General features: G+C 37.9%; 1 protein-coding gene across 6 annotated transcripts in view; it reads right to left on the bottom strand.

The window, feature by feature from the left end:
- LOC120301243 (testican-1-like) overlaps positions 1-14,570 on the bottom strand; it is a 400,730-nt gene extending 386,160 nt beyond the window's left edge. Inside the window, exons 1-2 of one of the 6 annotated variants that reach the window (XM_039328200.1) lie at positions 14,160-14,570; positions 13,488-13,655 (exon numbers count right to left, since the gene is read on the bottom strand). In XM_039328200.1, the coding sequence (XP_039184134.1) occupies positions 13,488-13,655 (168 nt within the window). In that variant the 5' untranslated portion in view covers positions 14,160-14,570. Of the gene's footprint in view, positions 1-13,487; positions 13,656-13,854; positions 14,046-14,159 lie in introns of those variants that run through there. The other 5 variants (XM_039328197.1, XM_039328201.1, XM_039328202.1 and 2 more) reach the window with 5 other exon arrangements.
- Between the last annotated feature and the right edge of the window lie 8,213 nt (positions 14,571-22,783).

The following is a 22,783-nucleotide window of genomic DNA, read 5'->3' as shown; positions in this document are numbered from 1 at the left end:
AAAGGCTGGATGCTTCAAGATGGATTCTTGCAAAGATGATAACCTAATTGTTCCTTCCCACTTCTTAATTCTATGATATTAGGCAGAAGAAAGAATCCCTTCATGGCAGAATCTTTCTTCCTAAATAATCCTGTTGCTCTTATATTTTTGCAGTCTTTTGTTGCTTCTTATAATTCCTATTGGGAAAATATATGACCTACAAGGACTAGATGACTTACAAGGTCCCTTCTAACTATGGTATTCTGTATATAGGATTTCAGGTAGCATACAGAAAATATAATTTGCAAAATAGCATAGTTTGACATCCAGGAGAGAAAGATACGCTATAAAAGATTAAATAATTGGAGGTTACTGATGCTAAATAAACAGAATGTTCTTAGAAGTCATAACAATATAGTTGTATACAGTTAGAAGTGTCATCTATTTTATTAGAACTTTTCCCCTTCTCTATGTACTTAAAAAAATCTAAGAAATGAAAATACAGTATAAAAGATGACTGAATTATCTAATGTGGCATTGTATTCATTGTGGTGTTAAGATAAATATAAGCCACCTCACGAAGATAATCATCCAAAACACTATGTATGTTCGTTTTTAAGGCAGCTGAACCTAAACCACCGGTTCTCAACCTGTGGGTTGCGACCCTTTTGGGAGCTGAACAACGCTTTCATAGGGGTCGCCTAAGACCATCGGAAAACACATATTTCCGATGGTCTTAGGAACTGAGACACCGCTCCTCTATCCGGCCACCGCCATCCTCCTCCGCCACTCCTCCACCTCCAGGGCACCCTTCTCCTCTGACAGCACCTGCTCCTGCCGCCACAGCGCCATCGCGTGTGCCCCCAATGCCGCCCTGGGCCGGCTCAGCTGCGTGGGCGGCCGGGCCAAGCCGAACAGCCAAGATTTAGGATTTGTCCTTTCTCTAATTCTGGCTTTCCAAGAGACAGTAAAAAGTATTATCTGGCCCTCTCAGATGTGAACAGAGCCTCTTTTACACACCATAAATCAATGCTTGGCTGCCGTGTTAAGCCATCCAAGCCATCTTCAGCCAGACAAACAATGGCTTATTTAGAGGAAATTTACTGAAGGCTGCTGCTGGGCTGCTCTGCTGCCACTGCTGGCTGAGCTGAGCTGCGGTGCCGAGCCAGTCCCCACACCTCCTGGTTGCCCGGCCATGCTCTGCCCCTGGCCGTCCTCCATGCCATGCCAGAGTCTCCCCCACACCACCCGGCCCGCCTCCCGAACCACCGGAGGCCGCCTCAGCTCTCTGGCACCTGGCACAGCCCTGGGGCTGGCGGGCAGGAGCAGCTCCTTCCCAGCTCACCAGGCTCCGGGCGTCAGAAGCGGGCAGGTGGCAGCGATGACCGCATGTGCATTGGAGGCCAGCTGGCTGGGCTGGGAGGGGAGAAGCGCTGCCTTCCGAGCGGGAGCTAGTGCTCCAGCCACACCCCTCTCACATGCGACGAGTTGGGGAAGGGTCGTGGTGGTGAAAGGCTGCACTGTGTGGAAAGGGGCTCTCGTGGCCCCGCCACTGCGATGGCACTCAGGAGGTTGGAGGGGTGGGCACGTCCTGGGGGGACAGCTGGGAAAGGACAAGAGGTGCCGGGATGGGGATGGGGGCTCCAGGCTGGCGGGTGCGAGAGGGTGGCTGGCAGCTCTGAGGCACGCGGATCCTCCGCGCCGCTTCCAAGGCCCCGGAGGTGCTGTGGCTTGGCTCTCTGCCAGGCTATGGAGAAGTGGGGAATGCTGGGAGTTGCAGTTCATCACCATCTGGAAAAACATGACTCTCCAAAGATCGATCCTTCCTTCCTTCCTTCCACCCATCCATCTCCTTTCCTTCTCCTTCAATCTCTCCTTCCTTCCTCCCTTCCTTCCTTCCTTCCTTTCCCCTTCAATCTCCTTCCTTCTCCATCTCCTTCCTTTCCCCTTCAATTTTCCTTCCTTCCTTTCATTTCTATCCCTTCCCCTTCAATCTCTCTCTCCTCCCTTCCTTCCTTCCTTCCCCCTTCAATCTCCTTCCTTCTCCATCTCCTTCCTTTCCCCTTCAATCTTCCTTCCTTCCTTCCATCTCCATCTCCATCCCTTCCCCTTCAATCTCTCTCTCCTTTCTTCCCTTCAATCTCCTTCCTTCTCCATCTCCATCCCTTCCACTTCAATCTCTTTCTCCTTCCTTCCTTCCTTCCTTCCTTCCTTCCTTCCTTCCTTCCTTCCTTCCTTCCTTCCTTTCCCCTTCAATCTCCTTCCTTCTCCATTTCCTTCCTTTCCCCTTAAATCTTCCTTCCTTCCTTCCCCGTCCCTCCCTCCCAACATTTTTGAGCAAGGAAGAGTAAGCTTCTCCAGCGAGCATTGCTATATTGTTTTTGTGATTAATCACTATGCTTTAATTATGTTCAATTCGTAACAATGAAAATACACCGTGCGTATCAGATATTTACATTACGATTCATAACAGTAGCAAAATTACAGTTATGAAGTACCAACGAAAATAATTTTATAATTGGGGGTCACCACAACATGAGGAACTGTATTAAAGGGACGCGGCATTAGGAAGGTTGAGAACCACTGACCTAAACCAAGAAGAAACTGGAAAACTGAAACCAACTGATCCAGACAATATAAGACTAGATATAATAATCCATTCCAACCTCTTTGAGATACAAACATAATATATCTGTTAGATTAAAGGAATAAAGTGCTTTAGAGTGTTTTCATCCACTTGAGGAAATAAACAAAAGTTCCCTTTTTTCATTTAGAATTGTGGAAAGGATCACTTCATAACTAATTACCAGTCAGGTTTTGTATCTAAAATCTTATAGTACTGAAGAGCTCACATAGACCTTAGCAACAGTGCCTCCAGGGCAACAAACTGCTTTCCTAGGTAGAATACACAGACCAAAGAAACTATTTTGTTTTGCCCTCTAGCTTCCTATGTACAATTCGTGTCATGGTGAAATGCAGAAAAAATCTTCTTGCACTTCCTGGCTTTGAAAAGTTAATGTGAAACTGGAAATAGAAGAAAAGAATAGACTTCTTTTTTTTCAAATGAGAAATGTGCAAACATTTTAAACCATTTTAAAAACAAGGAGGCAAAGCCACAAGCTTTTTTCTATACTCAGATGCTTCATTAATTTTTCACTTTTAAAAACAGCACTGGATTTTATTATGCTATGGATGTTTAGAGTAAATTTAAATGGGACATTCATACATACCTACTACTTTAACTAAACAAGTGAAAGAATACCATACTCCATCAATAAAAATTCTCCAACACTTCTAAATTGCAGAATAATTTGTATCTCTGGAATTATTTAAACAAAAATCCCAAACAGAGGCTGATTTGTCCAAAGATATTTCACTTCACATCCTAAGCATATGCAAATAAAACAAGCTAATAACCTTTTAATTCTAAATTTCTTCTCATCTCTCATCTCTCAAACATTAAATTTCTAAATATTTTTCAATTCCTTTTACATAGCTGAACAATTAGATTAAAAGTTTTCTCCTCAATGTAAACCTAATAAAAGAAACTAAATACAGTTAAGTATTACTTGTAATGTTTTAAAATTAGGTCTGTGCCATATGTTCCATCTGTGATTATGAATGCAACAAACATTTTGTATTAGCTCAGCAAAACTGGAAACTAAGTTAATTATGTGTGCTTTTTCAGCAAACTGACCTACAGTTCTTTCAAATAAAATTGATACTCAAGACACACAATGTAATAGTTTAAATATCAAAATTAAAATTGTCCTACTACTTCTTTTTTAGGCAAAAACCTGTGCTAAAAAAATGAAGCTATTCAAGTAAGGGCTTTTAACAAATATATGCTTGTTTCTCTCCTAATTACTAACTTTAATTTTGTGACAATATTAGTGATCTTTATCACTATGTTCAGTAATGAAGTTTTTATTATTTAAAATGATCTCTGCATACATAAAAATATATAGCAAATTTTCAATGGAAAGGTATTGAGTTAAGGTTGCATAGATATAGGTAGACTTTTAATGATCATTTAATGACCCATTAGTTAAATATTATGGCCTACCAAGAGCTGGATAAACATACTGTTTCTGTTGTTTTCAGGCAGATATCAAACTAAACACTTTATGAATTGTTTTCCTTTGATAGGCAAAAAAAAAATATTACAAGATCTACCTGGTAAGTTACTAAATACGAGCTTGAGAAATGTGAGAGGGCAAAAAAGGTAAACTAAAATCCCATGTGCCTAATTAAATTGAAGGAGAAGAAAAATAAGGAAGAGTAAGGTAATTACATGAGTCATTATTAGATGTTCAAAATAACTGGGAGGGAAACCCAACCTGGAATAAAATAGGCAAGGTAGAATATATGATTTCAACTAAGAAATACGATTTTCAACATCAAGACAATGTATCTCGTACTAAAGGTCAAATCAGTTTTAACTTGATATTTTGGATGCCAGTTGTCAAAGAAACAATAGTGGTATTAGGAAACACTTCTATCTGAAACTATGGATACTGCTTCTTAAAGTAGATATGTTGAATGATGTCTAAAGCTACTCCCAACAGTGTATCTCTGCTGCTATTCATATAAAGGTAACAAGAAAAGAACTATTTGAAGTCTGTAAGCTGTGGACACATTTTGAATACTTTAGAGTGTGCTGTGTGGATCAAAAGCTAAAACTACTTGAAAATGCCTTTCTACTGGAATCATTTTTAAGATTTACTACAATCTGCCCGTATGGGGATAGCACAGCAACCAAGTGTTAATTTAATATAGAAACAAAAGCTTTCTGTTTCCTTCCCACAACTGATATGAAGGAGACGGGACTGCATGAGCCAAGAAAACTGCTAGACATAATTAAGTATTAAATCTTAGTGTAATTGTTTGTTCCCTAGTAATAAAAAGAGGAAATAATTTCCAGAAAATACTAATAATAAATGCACAATGGTTCATTCTTTAGAAGAATAAAATCCAAGCTCCAGAAAGTCATATCAAGATGTATGTGACCAAGTTTGATTACTAAGATTTCCAAAAAGTTGCAAAAATATACATGTGTGGGATTCCTCAATTTGAACTACCATCATGGGGACTGCAATTAGCAGTTCCATTAAGATATGCATGCTTGGCACCATGCAAAACTGGATTAGCTACCACTCACCTTGACACCCCTGCTCTAGGCAGTTTACAACGTCATCATATTGCCCTCAACAATCTGGGTCATTTTACCAACCTCAGAAGGAAGGAAGGCTGAATCAATGTTGAACTGTGGGTAGAATTAGCCTGCAATACTACATTTAACCATTGCTGGAATAAAGGCTCTTATTGATAGATGACAAACAGAAGGTTCTTAGACTCTTTTTCTTTTTTTCTTCTTAAAAAAGGGAAGTCATTTGAAAGGAGCAGTAACTTTTCTTCTTTTAATGCTTGCACAAAACTAGAAATTTTGTTTAAAGGCAGTAAGGGACTGTGAAGGCCAATATGTCATTTGATATAACTGGCCTGAACTGCAAGTTAAACTTTTAAAGTAATGTTTATTATTAAATTATACTTCATATTTGACATTCCATTCCTACAGAGCTGCAGCCAATTCACCCTTGTTTTCTTAGAAGCCAATGGATTCCCTAACACTTAGTTATAAGAAAGCTAATGATGCTTCAGTGAGTCTGGCAATTATTTATGGCATGCTATAAGAACCCCAGCTTTAAAGACTCCTATAACATTTTTACTTATTTTTGGCATCTTTGCTTTGGCCAGATTGGAAAAGACTCATATCTACCAATACCATGCAGCTGAGCAATGATATAACACTTAGCTGACTATTAATACACATAGATTAGAGCTAAGTGAAAAGACTTAGGTAAAACAACTATTTGAAGCTCTTTTACAAATGTGGCGGCCACATGGTTTAATTGTTTAATTCTGTATCATGTTGAATTTTAGATCATTGTTCTGGCATAAACAGAGCTCTTCCTAATAGTTGCTATTATTAATGGCATATGAAGTCACTGAGTCATGCAAACTGCCTCATCAAGATGAAGCCTGCTGCCTCTGTACAGTAGAATAAAATGATAAAATGCTTCAGGACTACAAAGTGCAATGCTTTCACATATGCTACACATCTGCATTTAATCCTCCATGGAACTGCTAGGAGGCTAACTAGAATTCCAGTGTGCAATGTCATTTTCCATTCAAAAAGAACCACAGAGTCTTATTAGTAAGGTTTATTATTAAGGAGTTAATTCACATTATCCTAGAAATTGAATACAACAACATTCTAGCAACCATGGGCAAGTGAATTTGTTAAAGTAGAGTCTCTGAGAGCTATTTGATCCTCTTTTTCCCAGAATGCAAGTCCGAGGACAAGATCCAATCCTCTTCTAGAATGACTAGAAAATCTCCTGATTGTTAACTATGTTTTGAGGTACTCTTTTTTCCCTTGGTCCTTTTATACCATGATTTTATACCCAAGATCTCTTTTATACCATGTATATACGATTAACATCTAACTCTATTATTTTATGCTGCCTTTTCAAACCCAGCACTCAACTGTCTCCACGCTGATTTGCTCTTATCATATTCCATTAAGCATAGGAAAGCAAAAAAAAAAAAGTTTTTGAAATCTAAAATAATTATTTCTGAAAAGAAGGGGGCAGGAGAAGAGAGAAATCACTCAGTATTTTACTGAAAATGTTACTTCAAATGTCATCAGAACCCTGCTTTGCCTTATATGTACAAAACATTTTTCTGGGTTTTATGATTAATACTGGCTGCATGTAAAAATGTTTCATAGAACAGTGAATCAGCTGTGCAAATCTTCATCAAAATCAAATAACCCATGTACTTCATCCTTCTGGATATGACAGCACTAGAAAATAATAGAATTCTTCTGCGAGTCAGGCTATTCACAGTAAAACAAGCTTAGAAATGGGAGCTATCACTATGTACAGACAAATTGTCACTCCTATTTGAACAGGGATTATTTGTGTGCTGCCACTGGGGGAAAAATGCCACTACAACTTGTTTTCTCTTTGTAAGATAATTTATTTGTTAGATTTTTATTTCACTTTTCCACCATGTTTGCAAGCGTACATAACCATTTTTTTTTAATATGTCTGCACAACAGCAATCTCATCAGGTACTGTAGGGTGGACTGTGAGAGTAACTGGCCTAAAGCCTCCATTGCATTTCAATGGCCAGAGTCTCCCTGATCCTAGCTTTAATCTCTATACTAGGGATCCCCTACCCCTGGGCCACAGCCCACTATCGGGCCGTGGCCTATTCACAACTGTGCTGCGTGAGCGGCGGGCCAGTGCTCATGCACATGCACGTCAGTCTGCCACTCGTGCGAGTCGAGCTGCATGTGTGCCAGCCTGCTGCTCATGCAGCCAGATTCCCCTCTCCCCCTCCAGCTGGACTGCCAAGCCGCAAAGGTTGGGGACTGCTGCTCTACTACACCATATGAAACATAAAAGATTGTTCATTGTGATGGTCACTATATTCAGGCAGCAAGCTAATCAATAGGTGTATATAGATATGATGCCCAAAATCTGCAAAGTATCATCCAGCCAAAGTTATTTCAAAAATATAAATTATTATTGCATTATCCCATTAAATATTGAACCTACTCAGAGGCAGGAAGGAAAAGCAGAATTGCACAAAATTCAGTACTGCTACCAAAGAGGTGAGGAAAAACAGGAAAAAAAACATGGGAAGAAGTCACTAATTTCACAAAACAGCTAGATGTGACCCTTTTTTTTAAGAAAAAGGGGGATAATGGTAGCTTCTTGTTTAGAGAAATTAACATGTTAAATATATAGATTATCAGTCTCTCTACCAGCATATAAAAACCCTATTTGATTCTACAGGACTTTCAACCCTGTAAGATGTTTTCTCAGATTCTTGAACATGCCGATGTAACTAAACTTAAATGTGGAAACTCCAAGTTTAATAAATGCACAGATTATCTGAAGATGACCATTAATTAATGTGCTGAAGTTATGAACTTGACTGATAATTGTTTGTAAATCTCTCACTGCAATATAATCTTATGGGAGACCAGCTAAATAATAATTAAAGGATTGGTGCACTTTTGCATTTCTGGTTGAATCATCCATTGGGACAAAAAAGAGGCAGACAGTTTGGAAGAATGACTGAGAATGGTAGAAAGGCAGCCATGATAACTGACCAGTATTGCCGTAGCACAGGGGTATCAAACTCGCAACATCACATGACGTATTGTGAATTTTTTTTCCCACTGCTGGCAATGGGGTGGGCGCGGTTTCGGCATGACGCATCCAGCCCATGGGCCAGCAGTTTGACACCCCTGCCATATTTGAAAACTGGTAATGCATCCTCTGTATAAAATAGCATCTTCACTGAAATTTATGAAATTATGGTATTCCATTGCATAATAATGAATATTTTTTCTATTTTTAATGAGCTTGATTCCAGCAATTTTCTGCTGGTTGAAGCATTCCCTTCAATTCTGCTTGGGATGTTTTGGTTTATAAGAGATGGAAAACCATCTTAGCCAATTCTCTCTTCTTTTAACCTCAAATACTATATCCCATCTTGTTCTAGTTGATATACCAGTAATTTTTTTTTTCCTAGCAAGGGGGAGGGAAGAAGAAAGAGGACTTGCAGAAGGAACAGATCAAAGCTTCTCTTTTCTTTGATCCATAGTGCAAATGCTCTCTGCTGGATTACCCAAGCCACACAGATGGAAGGAGCATTTCTGTTTTTACAAAACATATCATCAAATTGTGTTGAATAAAAGCACTATTCTCTGTTTTTAGAGGTTTCTAGGATGGCTTCATGAGCCCCTTCTTCTAGTGGAAAACACTTGTGCAGCTATTTTTCTACAGTGCTTGGAGCTTTCCAGTTCAGCTGATTACCTTTTGACTCTGCCGTGACACAGAAAATAGGCTTCAAGTACAGAGACCAGTGTGGAAGGGTGTTTATGGCATTAAAGAGTTCAAATCGACTCTCGATTATGAAACTCACTGAGTGCCTTTGGGTCAGCTACTTTCTCTCAGCCCAATTACTCAACATGTCTCTTTTAAGAAAAAGAAAAGAAAGGGGGGAATCCTATGAACAGTATAAGAAAGGGGGGAATCCTATGAACAGAAGAAAGTTGGAGATAAATATATCCCTACAAAAACTTATTTATATTTCCTATTTCTAAGCCACCCATCTCCTTCAGAGAGTGTAGCTGGACTGTGCAGGATGTAGATTCTCATAGTCAAAAACTTTTGTCTTCATTCTACTTGATTCTTCTCCAGTCCAGCTAAAGTCAAGGTAACTTGAGAACTAGATGGCATAAGTTTATTAAATAAAGAGTGCCATGCCACTATATCCCAGTCATTTTTATTCTGAGCAGTTCACTTTCCTCTTTACAAAAGTTAAATTGCCTGTTTCCCTATTTCACCATGTTTCTTTAAATTGGATCGATCAGAGATTTTTTTTTTCTCCCTCACTATGAAAACAAATGCAGCAAGGCAATGCTGAAGACTGGCTGTAAACTGGCTTTGTAGATTCCCTTTGTTCAAGAGAGAACATTGAGCGATTCACGGGGAGCATTGTTAACTGCAAAAATGGCAACAATAAGGACACTGGAGGGGTACTTCTGAGGTTTCATGGGATAGAAACAATGGCTGGGTTGAGGCAGCCTGTTACTAACTTTGGGATACTAAATAAAGCTCCACCTTCCCTCCTACAAATAACTGCAGCACATGAGAGGCGAGATCCAGATTGGCCTGTGGACTTCCACATACCAAAAACAAAAATATCTACAATGGGATGCGGTGGTGAATGGAGGACCCTGCCATGAATCAAAGCCCTTTTGTATATGGGTTGGACACTGCAGCCCCCTTTTTGTTCAGTGGTAGATAGTTCTGGATGAAATACATGCTTTTAGCAACATGCTTTTCATTTTATTTTAGAATTTTTCCAACAGAGTATTTTGACCGCTGGCTCAGGATTTCAATGTCAAGATGCAATTTTCCATTTACCTCTATCCATCTTTAAAGGCTTATCTCTTCCATGTAAAGGATGAACTTGCACATTTTATTTGACAATTCACCAAAAGCCAAAGTATTTTCCCTTTGTTTGACATTATAAATACTTCAACTTATAAAAAAGCTGGATTATTGGAACTCATTCCAGAGATCTAAACTCTTACAACTATTTTCACTAAGACACAGGAAAGTCACAGCAAAAGACTACAGCATTGTACAGATATTGGAATAGCTGTGTAAGGGTTACTTCCAATAGGAAGCCACATTCCACTGAAACCAGAGAAAGGTTGTTTCTCTGTCTTTTGGCACTACCTTACTTCAAAAAAAGCTAAGTAAAATCAGATCTACTTAACAATTGGAGAGCAGAACATTGTGAAATGCAAGGGAGAAAAACTAATCTGGGAGGTCAAAAAAATATTCTGAAAGCAATGGAAAACTACTTGTTCAGGTGGTCACCAGGGGTGAATTTCACTTAATGAGATTTTAACTTTTAATATCAATGATGATTCACATGACTAAGTGAAAACACACAAGTGTGATGGAATGTCAGCAAAAAAAAAAAAAAAGGATACCTCAGACCTGGGAAATTAGAAAGCATGAGAAATGAATTCCAAACAACTCTATCTTGATTGGATTAGGTGCAAATTGAAATAGAGAGTAGCTTTGACAGGCTTTCAACATTCTGTTACAGCACCTCAACCACACTCAAGTATTTTCCAAGAGACTTAGAAGCCGTATATCCTTTACCTCAAAGGGCTGACAACAGCTTAGCCAAACATTCTGTTATTCCTAAAACAAAAGGGACTGCTCCCATCTTGGTTTGCTTTGTATCTTTGACATGTTTCATGTTCAAACAAGAATACAGGTAGTCCTCAACTTACTAGTACAACTGGGACCAGAATTTCCGCTATTAAGCAAAGCAATTGTTAAGTGAATCATGTCCAATTTTACATCTTTTTTTGCCATGATTGCTAAGCAAAACACTGTAGTTAAGTGAATCAAATAGTCATTAAATAAATCCAGCTTCCCCCACTGACTTTGCTTGTCAGAAGCTAGCTAGGAAAGTTGCAAATGGCAATCACATGACCCCAAGATGCTGGATGCCCTCTTCCAAGTGTCCAACTTTTGATCACATGACTGTGAGGATGCTGCAGCAGTCGTAAGTGTGAGGACTGGGTTGTAAATCACTTTTTACAGTGCAGTTATAACTTTGAACAGACACTAAATGAATTATTGTAACTCAAAGAATATTTGTATTCAAAAGAACATGTCTAAGCTCAAATTTTCCATGTCATTCTACAGTTGAGGTAAAATGTCATTTATCATGCTGTAAGAATATTTGGTACATAAGCCCCAGTGAAATGAGTTGGTGTTGCTCAAACTATTGTTCATTTTAACTGGCCAGAAGTCATTACATTTTCCAGGAGATGATGTCTCTGCTATTCTTTCCAACCCTAAAAGAAAAATTGCTTCTGCAACCACAAGAAAAATAATAGCAGCCTTGCCAGTGTGCTGTCCATTACAGAAGAAGCAGTTGAGACTACGGCAAACAGTAAGCACTGTTCAGCATATTAGCATATTCTTCATATGAATAATAAACTGTGCAGACTGTTTTACTGAAAGAAATAGAGTGGCTTATATGACACCCATTTTTAAATATGCTTTGAAATGCATCTTTCCTTGGTACCATTTCAGAAAGGCAATCTCTGCCACTGCAATCTGGAAGCCTCTCTCTCAAATTTATAGTGTCTGGTTGGTTTACACAGATGGCAAAGCAGGCTTATGAAACAATCTCAGAATTTTATTTTACCAATTAACCTCATGCAGGTTTACTTTTTGGTCTGGAACTGGAAAAATACAGAAGGATTTGCAAAGAAGAAGAAAACCGAAGCTGTTTCTTAGAGTTGTTTAGGCTACAGATAAGCATTCATGAAAAGAGAAATTATGAATTGATTACTGAAAAATAATATAGTAGTGGAAAGTTTTATTTGTACCTTCTCCATATTTACCTCAGCATGTCTGCATCCTGATAAAAGCTTTAAAAGATTGAAATGTATTGAATCTACCCCTGAAATAGGTTGACTTCTTGTTGACTTTCTGTCTATATTTGTTTTCCAGATTATTTTATTTATTTATGACTAAACAGAATTGTATCACTGAAATTTTTTATATGAGATTTGATCAATGGCTCTTTTGTAACTTTCAAAAGTAACATTTCTGATTGTTTGTTTCAACTTAATGAGATTATTTCAAAGATGGACATCTTTGACAAATCACTTTCTATAGTATTTCTAAATTCAGTTTTGCTCAAAGATTAAGGCTTCAATTTATACTTCATGGATTTTACAATAAGAGCACTTATTCTGACTTTATAGACTGCACTTGATACTTTTATCCCTAATACATCTTGAAATTCATCATATATTTAATATATACCAAACCTGAAAAAATGTGACCAAGGGAGATTGAATTATAGCTCAATTCAATTGGAAAATAATATGGTAATTTACAGACTTTAAAAAGTGGAACTAGAAAAGTTGACTTCATTTTAACATTTTGACTGTGCCACCACACAAGATCTTATATGATACAAATAAGTGGAACACCTAACTATTGCAATCCTATGCAGACCTTATTGTTGTCAGAACACTCTGTGGTGAACAAGTTAACTGAACTACTATCCTATGATTCATCTGATGAACCATCTCACCTATGGTAGTTACATAATATTATGAACTTGACTCTTCTAGGGAATTACAAGTGGTTAAGATCAAACTGTTATTAACTGATGTCAACACAGACAAAACACATCCCATTTCATTCTCCTCCCTGGCTGATAAATAACACAAATATCTTCAGTTTTCCCAAAGTTTCACTTAGAATATATTTTGCTGCCCTGCCACAAAACAATATGCTGTTTCACAACATAACCTATAAAGATGCATCTGAAAGTGTCCCTGAATTATGATCATATCTAATTTGAAAAAAAAGAAAAGAAAAAATACAAACCCTTTCACACAACTGCTCAGAACAGCATGCTTCTGATCTCCCTACCACCCACAGCAATACAAAGCTTCACCAAGATGGGGGTTCGGTTAATAAATAGTTCTGTATGTAACTGTCAGGATTTCACAGTGATCAATTTTGCAAACCAGCAAAGTTCCTGGAAGTCTTAAATAAAAACGTAAGACCAAGAAAACTAACCACTTATCTGAAAGCATACCAAAGCACGCATGTGCGTACATGTACACGCACGTGCACACACACACACACACACACACACACACACACACACACGCACACAGTAAATAAATAAATAAAACCCAGGGGATTTTTAAAGGACCTCCTTCCAACACTACGGTAGCAGCTACAACAGATGTAGCCATGTCCTGTCCACTGAAGAGTCCCTTGCAGAGAAAAAAAAAATCCCAGGATACCTTTTTTGAGCAATACACATACTGTACCTACATGCATAGGAATTCAACTTACATCTCTGAATTTGTTCCAGTATTTATCTTTGTCATATTGGGAAACGGTGCTCAGCCATTTGTCATTGTCCAAAAAATTGCCATTGTTGCTGCTACGAAGGGTGATCTCTGGATGCCTGCCCTCTGCTTGCAGAAAACACCAAAGCGCTACGGCTAATATCCTGTACATCTGGCCAAATGGGAAGAAAGAAAGAGTGGAAGGATGCGGAGAAGGGAAGACGAATATCCCTCCCTCCCCCGGCTCGGTCAGGCACTTAAAAAAAAAAAACCAAACAAACAAGTGTTCAAAAACCCAGCGGGGAGAGTAACAATAGGAGGGACAACGTGGGCTAGTCAGGTACGTTGGGGAACGGGGCTGCCTCTCACACCTGCTTCCCCGTTGTGCAGAGCGCCGAGGGCCACCGAGCGGTTGGAACCGAACTGCCAAACAAACAAGCAGCAGCCGCAGAGAGGCCACCGGCGGTGGGATTCTCGGCAAAGTTTGAGGCGACCAGGTGGGGATTTCTTTCTCCTCCCAATCCCGCCCTGTCCTCCCCGCCAAAAGCTCGCAGCAGCCGCCCCTCCGCCGGTGAGAACGTGATCAAAACCGGGGCGGGCGGGCGGGAGCGCGATGTCCCTCCGCCAGTGAAGCCACCTGCAAGTTTTCCAGCCGGGATGCTCTAGTTCTACTCACCTTCAGCCGAAATGCTTCGCTGTCAGGAGCTGCGTCGCTCTTTCCGTCCGCCTCGAGTTGCCCCCCCCCCCTCTCTCCGGCTTGGCTCGGAGTAAAAACACCGGGAAGCCCGCTATAAAGCTTCGCCCAGCTGCTTTGTGCGTGCTTGTCGAGGTGTTGGGTTTGGGTTGTGTGTGTGTTTGTGTGTGTGTGTGTGTGTGTGAGAGAGAGAGTGCGAGTTTCCGACGAGCTCGGCGTGAAGCGTCGAAATCTGGCGCCACTTAGTGACCGAGTTACGGCACTGCCGCTACTGGAGCAGAAAGCAAGCAGGCTATCCTGTCTCTTCCTGGGACTGGCTCACCTCGGAGGCCAGCCCTTTTGGAGCTCATGGGAGCGTTTTGCCTCAGACAGTGCGCCTTTCGGCCTCGTCTCTTAGTTCATAGATTCTCGAAGCCATGGCTTGGTTACTGTTGGGTTATAGAATAGGTTGCAGTTCGCTGGGTTCACGTGCTGTGTTATAAACCATCCTTTGCAAAGCGTGGTAGCTAGTTTGTATATAAAAATAAATAGTTTAGCAAAATCTATAAACCTGGCATGGGTCTAACCTTTAGGTCATATTGTATTATTGCTTAAATAGAATTTATATACCAATTTTAGGTATCTGTTAGAAGACATTGTGATGTCATAAAAATGATACAGTGATACAATTATGCATTTGCATCATGGCATCTAACACAAGTAGATAGGATACAAAACATCATTTGTTTGATTGTGTCATTTGCCCCCCCCCTTCCCCTCCTCCATGGATGCTCATGCTACCAATTACGGCTGGATTCACATATACCGTAATGTGACTAATTTGATTTTGATTTTGTGCAGTGTTTGAACTATACAATCTATTATGGTTCAGATTTGCAAATGAAGCAGGCCACAAAGCTTGTTACGTAAAACACAATCAAAATTCTTGGCTTACAGAATATATGAATTCTGTATAATATAAAGTCCTGTCTGGAACATTTCTCTTCTGGTTGCAGTAAACCACCATGGATTTATTTTGTGACTTTAGCGTTTAATTGTCAAAACTGGGGATCAAAAACACATTTGGCAAAATTCTTTAATAAAAAAAGTAGTGAATCACCTTGTTGTATTTACTTTTATGTATATTACCATCCAGTCTATTGAGTTCAGCAGCTACTTATATGCAGATATGATTTCTCTAAAGCAGATGTCCCCAATCTGATGATCTTCAGAAATGTTGGGAGTTCAACTTCCATAAATCACAACTGCCACAACTGACATATTAAAAATGTGGCATTGAGGGTCCTGTTACTTGGCTTTATTGTTAGCTGATTAATCATCATAGCTACTCTCTGTACTTATTTATTTTGTGAACCCTTTTAATGTTTTTAAATTGTATTATAATTTTAAAATTGTAACCCAGAGTTACTTGGTTGAATTGGGTGGTTATAGAAATTGATTGAATGAATGAATGAATGAGTATTGCCTACCCCAGGCCCTTGGAAAGGACTTGATAGGTAGACAGAAATGCCAAACCTAGTCTAAACATATGGCTGATTGTCCAATGAACTATAATAATAATAATGAGCAACAAGCATGAACAAGTTAAAAATGTGTTTAATCCAACTTTGGGTTACATCCAAAGAGTTAGAAAATGGCTAAAGAGAAATCTGAACAGTGGAAAAACATCAAAACCATCAACATCTGGGCCATGCCAGTGATATGATACTAACTGTGAGACCAACCTTACACCAGACATGTCAAACACAAGGCCCAGGGGCCAGATGCAGCCTGCGAAGTGGTTTCATGTGGCCCACGAAGCCATCCTGGAAACAGTGAGGGAACGGCCCCCACTGACTTGGCCCTGGCCCAGGCTGGCTGGGAGCCAATGTACAATTTTGTGGTGGCCATCTATGCTGAAACGCATTCAGTCTTAGTTCCACAAGGCCATCTAGAAACAATGAGGAACCAGCCCCTGCTGCCTCAGCCCCACCCCCTGGATGCATGCTGGGGAGGTGTCACCCTTTGTGAGGAATGAAGAAATGGACTATGCCTTGGCACTTGCCCCAGTCCCACCCCCTTCTGCCAGAGACCCTCAGATCTGTCCCACTCCTGCCCAGGCCCCCACAGGCCCCCTTGACGCGAACGATCTTGAGCTGGTCATGCCCACACAGTAGGCCACACCCACCGTAGCCACACCCACTCGGCCCTCCGAGGGCAACCGCAATGCTGATGCGGCCCTCAATGAAATTGAATTTGACATACCTGCCTTACACTGAGTCATGAACTGTAAGTATTTAAATAGGTTATTTCAACTGTGCAACATTTTGGATTTGATTCAAAAATATACTTCAAAGACGTGAGCCCTTTAAAGAGCTCCAGAAAAGTGCTTTTTTTCTGCTTTTCTGTATTCCAATACAACTTTTTCATACTGAAAATTACTGTTTTTAGGGTTGATGTAATTATATGCTATGTTGAGAATAACTCAACACTAGGTGTTCTCTGAAATATCCTCCAGTTCTAAATAATACAAGTATAGCATAGTTCTAAGATGGAATAACAATTTCTCTACCAAGAACTTTAATTTCAGACTCAAGATTGGTGCCCAGATGATACATTATTTAATTATTTGCATTGCTGAGAGTTTTGTGTACTTTATATAGTTTTCCATGCTAAATGCATGTCAAGAAAAATGTATAACGATTAATCGAATGGTAGCTTCACATTATAATATTTTGATCATTGCAGTACTTAATGTTATCGTATACACAGGACTATATTAGTCCAGAATTCCTCTCTTTAAATTTAGTATAAATGCCAAATGTGTATTTCATTAGAGATAAAAAAGGTACATCTTCATTGTAGTGATAACTATAAAGTTATACTGCTGTAATTCAGTATTTTTCTAGAAGACTTTTTAGTTGTTTATTCCAGATATTATCATGTGGATAATGTTTGCAGAAGAAAGTTTTTTGTATGTTTTTGTGTTTACCCAATTATGACATAATTCCATATTTCAAATACTACTAATCCCTTCTGATCCTACTCAGCCTGAGATCTAATTTTAATCTTTGACAGTGATTCACATACTTCAGCAGCTGCAGAACATCACAGCTATTTATCATTCACAGTAGTAATAAAACATTTTTGCCTGTAAATGTAAGAATGGATTTATTTTCAACAACTGTGTCTAATTCCAGTGCTGAGATTTGAGCAGAGTAAGATCATCTGATATACAAGGGAATTTCATTATTAAACCAGTAGAGATCCTAGAAATGTATGATTTTCAATTTCCCTGTGAGTTCTGTTGAATATATAGTCAACAGACTGAAGGGTGCAGCAAAGAACTCAATATTAGTGAGAATATTTTTGAGGGGCAAAAAATATAGGATTATTGCAACAAGTGGCAAATTCTAAGACCACAGTGTGGTTTCTTGGTAGATCCAAGATATTTATTTATTTATTTATTTATTTATTTATTAAAATTTATAGACCGCCCCACTCCCGCAGGACTCTGGACGGCTAACAATAAAAACACAATATAACATTAACAAAACAAACAATACAATAACATTCATCCAGGGGTCAGATTTTATAAACCTGCTTTGTTTTAGGTTAGCAATATACAGATTTACAGGTTGAAGCTTCCCTAGGCAGTTCACATTTTTATGGTAACTGTTTATAAGGGAAAAAAAATAGAAGGGCAAAGTTTACATACATTAAAAACAAAAAAAAATGAGCACTGATTTTACAGAGTCAGAATTTCATGCTTCCTCATTAGTTATGTATATTAACAGTTTGTGAAGTATGATTAGATTGTGTTAATCTATTTATGAGAAGTTAAATAACTTGCACAGTTATAATACTATATGACTGCAGAGTCACAAATTGTTAATCTTGACCACTAAACATCTTTCTCTGCTGAAGGCAATTTCATCCATTACCTTTATCCACTAGCCACTTAGCTTTTACAAATGATTCCCACTTTTTTTTTCCTGCTAACCTGCATTGCTGAAGATGATATCTGAATCTTAAATTGGGTAAAATCAAAAATATTCTCTTGATTCCTTTGTACAGGGGTGTATAGATGGGTTGAGTCTTGGACTGAAGTCCAATTTGCATAGCCCAGAAGTGCCTGAATATCAACCAGGGCTCAGTGATAAATCTCTAGAAACTTAAATTGTATTCAGTAATAGCAGCAGAATTAAGGGCTTGGTCTAAATAAGTTGCTTTTATTGTCAGAGCAATAAAATAACAGTAACAAAACTACTACAGAATGAAGCAGAATCAAGTTCCTTATCTATAAAACTTCGAGGGTTTAAAGCAGAGGTCTTCAAACTTTTCAGCTCATCAGTTTCTTCAATATGTTTCAGACTGCCCCCCAAATATTTTATATGAAAATAATGTAAAAGATATAGTACAAATAGTAAATGATTATTTGAATAGTCTCGTTGTCCCTTGGGGGTCAATCTTGACCATTTTGGAAAACCCTGATTTAAATTATGTGATGAAGACAGTGTGAACAAGCCAGGTATTAACATGTGAGCTGGCTGTGAAGAAAGTTGATATGGCTTTCAATACCATACTTTAATATTTTGATAAACATTTTCTTGCTTGTAAATGTGATTGCATGTTCTTATCTAGTCATTATTACTTTAAAAGGAGCTTTTTTCCCAAGCAAATGGGTATAAAGCATAAGGCAAAAAGCAAAATTTTGTTTTATTTTTACAATCTTTATAATGCTATGATTTAACTGAGTTTAAAATGTGAAATTGTACAGGCTCAGGAGTAATATACCATAACACTTTGATGTGCAATACTGTGCATGATTTGTATTCTATGTGTTCGTGTGTGTGTGTGTGTTCAATAAAGTCTCTAGAGTAATGCATACTGTATATGTAGCCTTCTGTTATATTCTCTCTAAATCCTACCATGTTCTAAGTATATCCTCCCATTACTTGCTGACTAGGAAAAAAATGGGGAAAGCAGTGAGGAGGGTGAACAAGAGGAAAGAAAGCTGAAGAATACAGATTAAAACATCAACCTGGGCCATTAAGAACTGATAAATGCAAACAAACTCAACACCTCTCTTTCGTGATTTAATTACAGATACTAGTAAACAAGGGCTTTATTTCCTGGAGAAGAAAATGGATACATCAAAAAAGGGAGGGAAGGTCTAAAGCCCAAACAAAGTAAGATCCTATTGTGAGAATCAGCACAGATACCATGCCCTGTGTAGGTTATAAAAGATGCAAGCACGGTGCTGGAAAAGCTGAGATTCTCCCACAATTAATTCTTTGAAATCTTTCAATTCCTCTTCATCCACTTGGCCAGTAAGAGCATGAGGGCATTTTCTCTTTATCTCTTTCTGTCTTCTTTTCTATAGTTTGGGTATGTGCATTCTGCATGGGAATGTGGATGTGTCCACGCTTGCAGAATAGGTTTTAATGAAGTGGTTATAAAATGATTGATTGTGCTCCTGGCCTGTTTGGGAACTTTGCTGTCTGTTCTCAACTATTCAAAAAAGATTCCTAGAAGCTTTGTAAAACAGCATCAGAATTGACAAACAGCATGCCCTCTTCCCATAAAAAGAAATAATATGAAAATATACGTATGGCATGGATTGGTGGAGACGGGGAAATTGTTCTGTAGATGACTGAAGGCTGTATCTTTCCCCCACAGCAAAACCATAATTAAGTCCAAGATATAAAATTATGTAGCAGAACCAGTGCCTCTATCCTAAATCCAAAAGTGCTCATTTCTGAAAAACAATTTTGTGCAAGCAAGCTGTTTTCTTTCTTTCTTTCTTTCTTTCTTTCTTTCTTTCTTTCTTTCTTTCTTTCTTTCTTTCTTTCTTTCTTCCTTCCTTCCTTCCTTCCTTCCTTCCTTCCCTCCTTTCTTCTCCATTAAAGAAGAAAGAGAATTATTTTTAAAAAATAAATTTAGTTCAAAGATTATCTTAACACTTTTTGTCTATTATTAAGGAGAACAAAGATTACTACTAGCTGGGTTAACAGACCTAGAATCGTGTGTCACCCAACCAAACATGTTAGCCGAGATAAGCCTATATTTTTAATCTGTGTTTTTTTCAGATAAAATATGTGGACAACCATTATAAAATCAAACTTTTAACTTTCATTGTAAATTGACATATTTTCCTATAAGAAAAATAAAAACAAATACATAGTTAAGAGGTAATAGAATAGTTTGAATGATAAATAATTGTGTGTGTGTGTGTGTGTTTGTGTTTCTAATTGACTTTTGCACAGCATTTTGAAAGAACGAGGGAAGAGAAGTCTGCTTAACAAAACTCCCACAATTTCAGCAGCCTACTTGAAATCTAAATTTTAGCTAAAAGCAATTTACATGGAGCAGTTATTGTGAAAGAAAATGGTAGGAATAAAAACAGGAAATAAAAGAAAGGATTTCTAAATCACCATTCATTCATCAAGAATCCCTGAAATGGGACTGTAATTGAACTCCAAAAAATGAGTATAATTCGCCAAGCTGCTCTGTTGAGCTCTTTTGGATACTGATTGGATTGATACAAGACATTTTGTATTAATTCGAGATGTTCTATTACTGGAAGAAAGAAAAAGAAGAACAAATTTAATTGAAAGAAGAGATTGTGAAAGTATTGTAGAGAAGACATTCAGGTACACTGCTGCAGTTTCATCTACTATTATATTGTATCTTTTCTACTTCAGAGAATAAGTGGATACAGTTTTCTATTTAAAAGCAGTTTTTTTCTTCACTACTGCAATTGCTTCAGAAATAAACATAAATGAAGATCTGGCTGGCTGGATGCTGGAACATGTATGTTCCCGTTCAGAATACTCATAAGATCATATTTATTAAACTGACTATAGTTTGTTCCTTCTCTGCACTCTTTAGATTTCTAGGGCTGTTGCTGTGGCATGAAGAACATTTTATTTATCTACTGGAAATGATTTTTTGCTTAGAAAAATGTTCCTTAGCCGGTCTTCCACATTTTACTGAATGACAATTCTTTCCTTATCTTTCTTTTGCTCTGAGGCAAGAAAAGCATGTTAAACAAAGAAACAGACAGTGAGTATGACCTGAACTCTTAATTCATAGCTTCCATATTATTAAGGCAATTCTTCTTCCATCTCCACAGAGCTATGCAAGGATATTTTACAACCAAAAGGCTTGATGAATGTTTTCCCCACCTGCTCTATTTACATAATTAAAACAAAAGAAAATTAAATAAAAATGGGTACTCGACACAAAGAATTAATGCACAGGTAAAACAGTATTTTAGATGTTACAGATTTTCTTCTTGCTGAACAGTAAAGGCAGTCTTATGATTATGCATAATCCCAATGTCAGGTGGGAAAAATCGTGCTGACTTTAAAAGGAGCAGCAAAATTGGACTCAACAAAATTAGCAGATTCTGCAAGCAGTTCATTAGTCTTAATGAATTATAACAATCTGAATAAAAAATAAGTCAATTTAAGATTTTACTACAGCTGTCAAGCGTAAAGTTAACATAGGTGCAGGGTAGAAAATTGGGGGGGGCTAGAATTAAAAATCAAACTCAAAGTCTTACATATTAATGTAATTTATTCTCCTTCTCCTCGGGATTTGTTTGTTTTGCTATGCCCACAATCTTCATATTGTTTCCAAAATGTCAAAATGTGCTACAGACATAAATCCCACTAATTATTACAGATTTACAATAGTATTAACCCTGTTTTTCTAATGCTAACCAGTGACTGGAAAAGAGTCAGGAAACATTTTTATTTAAAAAAATATTATTAGCTTATCAGAATATTAAATACAAAGAAAATGAAAATAATGGGAAACTAGGGGAGGGAAAAGGAGAAAGTGTGGGGTAGAAGGGGAAAAAGAGAAAAAAGACGTTGACTTCTGACTCTTTTTAGCACAATAGATGATAATAACATTACAGCCTCAACCTTTTTACTTTACACAAATATATTTATTAGCCATCAACAAACGTATCTAATCAGCAAAACCAAAACCAAATTTTTATTTTTTTTCCATCACAAGCACAAAATCCAGAAGTGGTTTCCAAATAGAAACTAAATTAGATATGTTCTTTTCTTTGTGTAAAGCAATCAATTTAACCATTTCTACTTTTTTACAGACAGCAATTTCATAGTTTTCCAATGACTATAGTACTGTCATGCTTTTGTCTGGCATTATTAAATGAAGGCACTTCAAACCAGAATTTTAAAACTAGTTTACTCAGATGCAATTTAGCTGGCATATATGCCTTATTGAAGACAACACTGATGCCAATTACATCAAGAGATCTGCCTATGGTAGCAGACACAAGTAATGTGACAGAAGAGGTTGGGGTGATTTAAATTCCAGGTCATTTATTCAAAAGAAACAGACCTTAATCTAAACCAGAATTCTTCAAGGGGACAATGTCAACCCCCAAGAGTCAATAGGACTATCCAATAATATTGTTGCTGCTATTATTATTCATAGTATTATTAAAGTAGTATTAAATTATTTCCATACAATAAATGTTTGGGAGTCGAGTGGTTGAAAAGTTTGGGAGCCTTGTTTTGAAGAAGCATTGCATTGTCATTAATTTCTGCCCCAATGGCAAGGAATTTTGGGTATAATGTAATGTT

Source organism: Crotalus tigris, unplaced genomic scaffold, assembly GCF_016545835.1.
Source record: "Crotalus tigris isolate CLP2741 ecotype Arizona unplaced genomic scaffold, ASM1654583v1 scf7180000024373.493273, whole genome shotgun sequence".
NCBI lineage: Eukaryota > Metazoa > Chordata > Lepidosauria > Squamata > Viperidae > Crotalus > Crotalus tigris.
The sequence above is the reverse complement of the archived record's forward strand: the minus strand, read 5'-3'. Positions and strand labels throughout refer to the sequence as shown.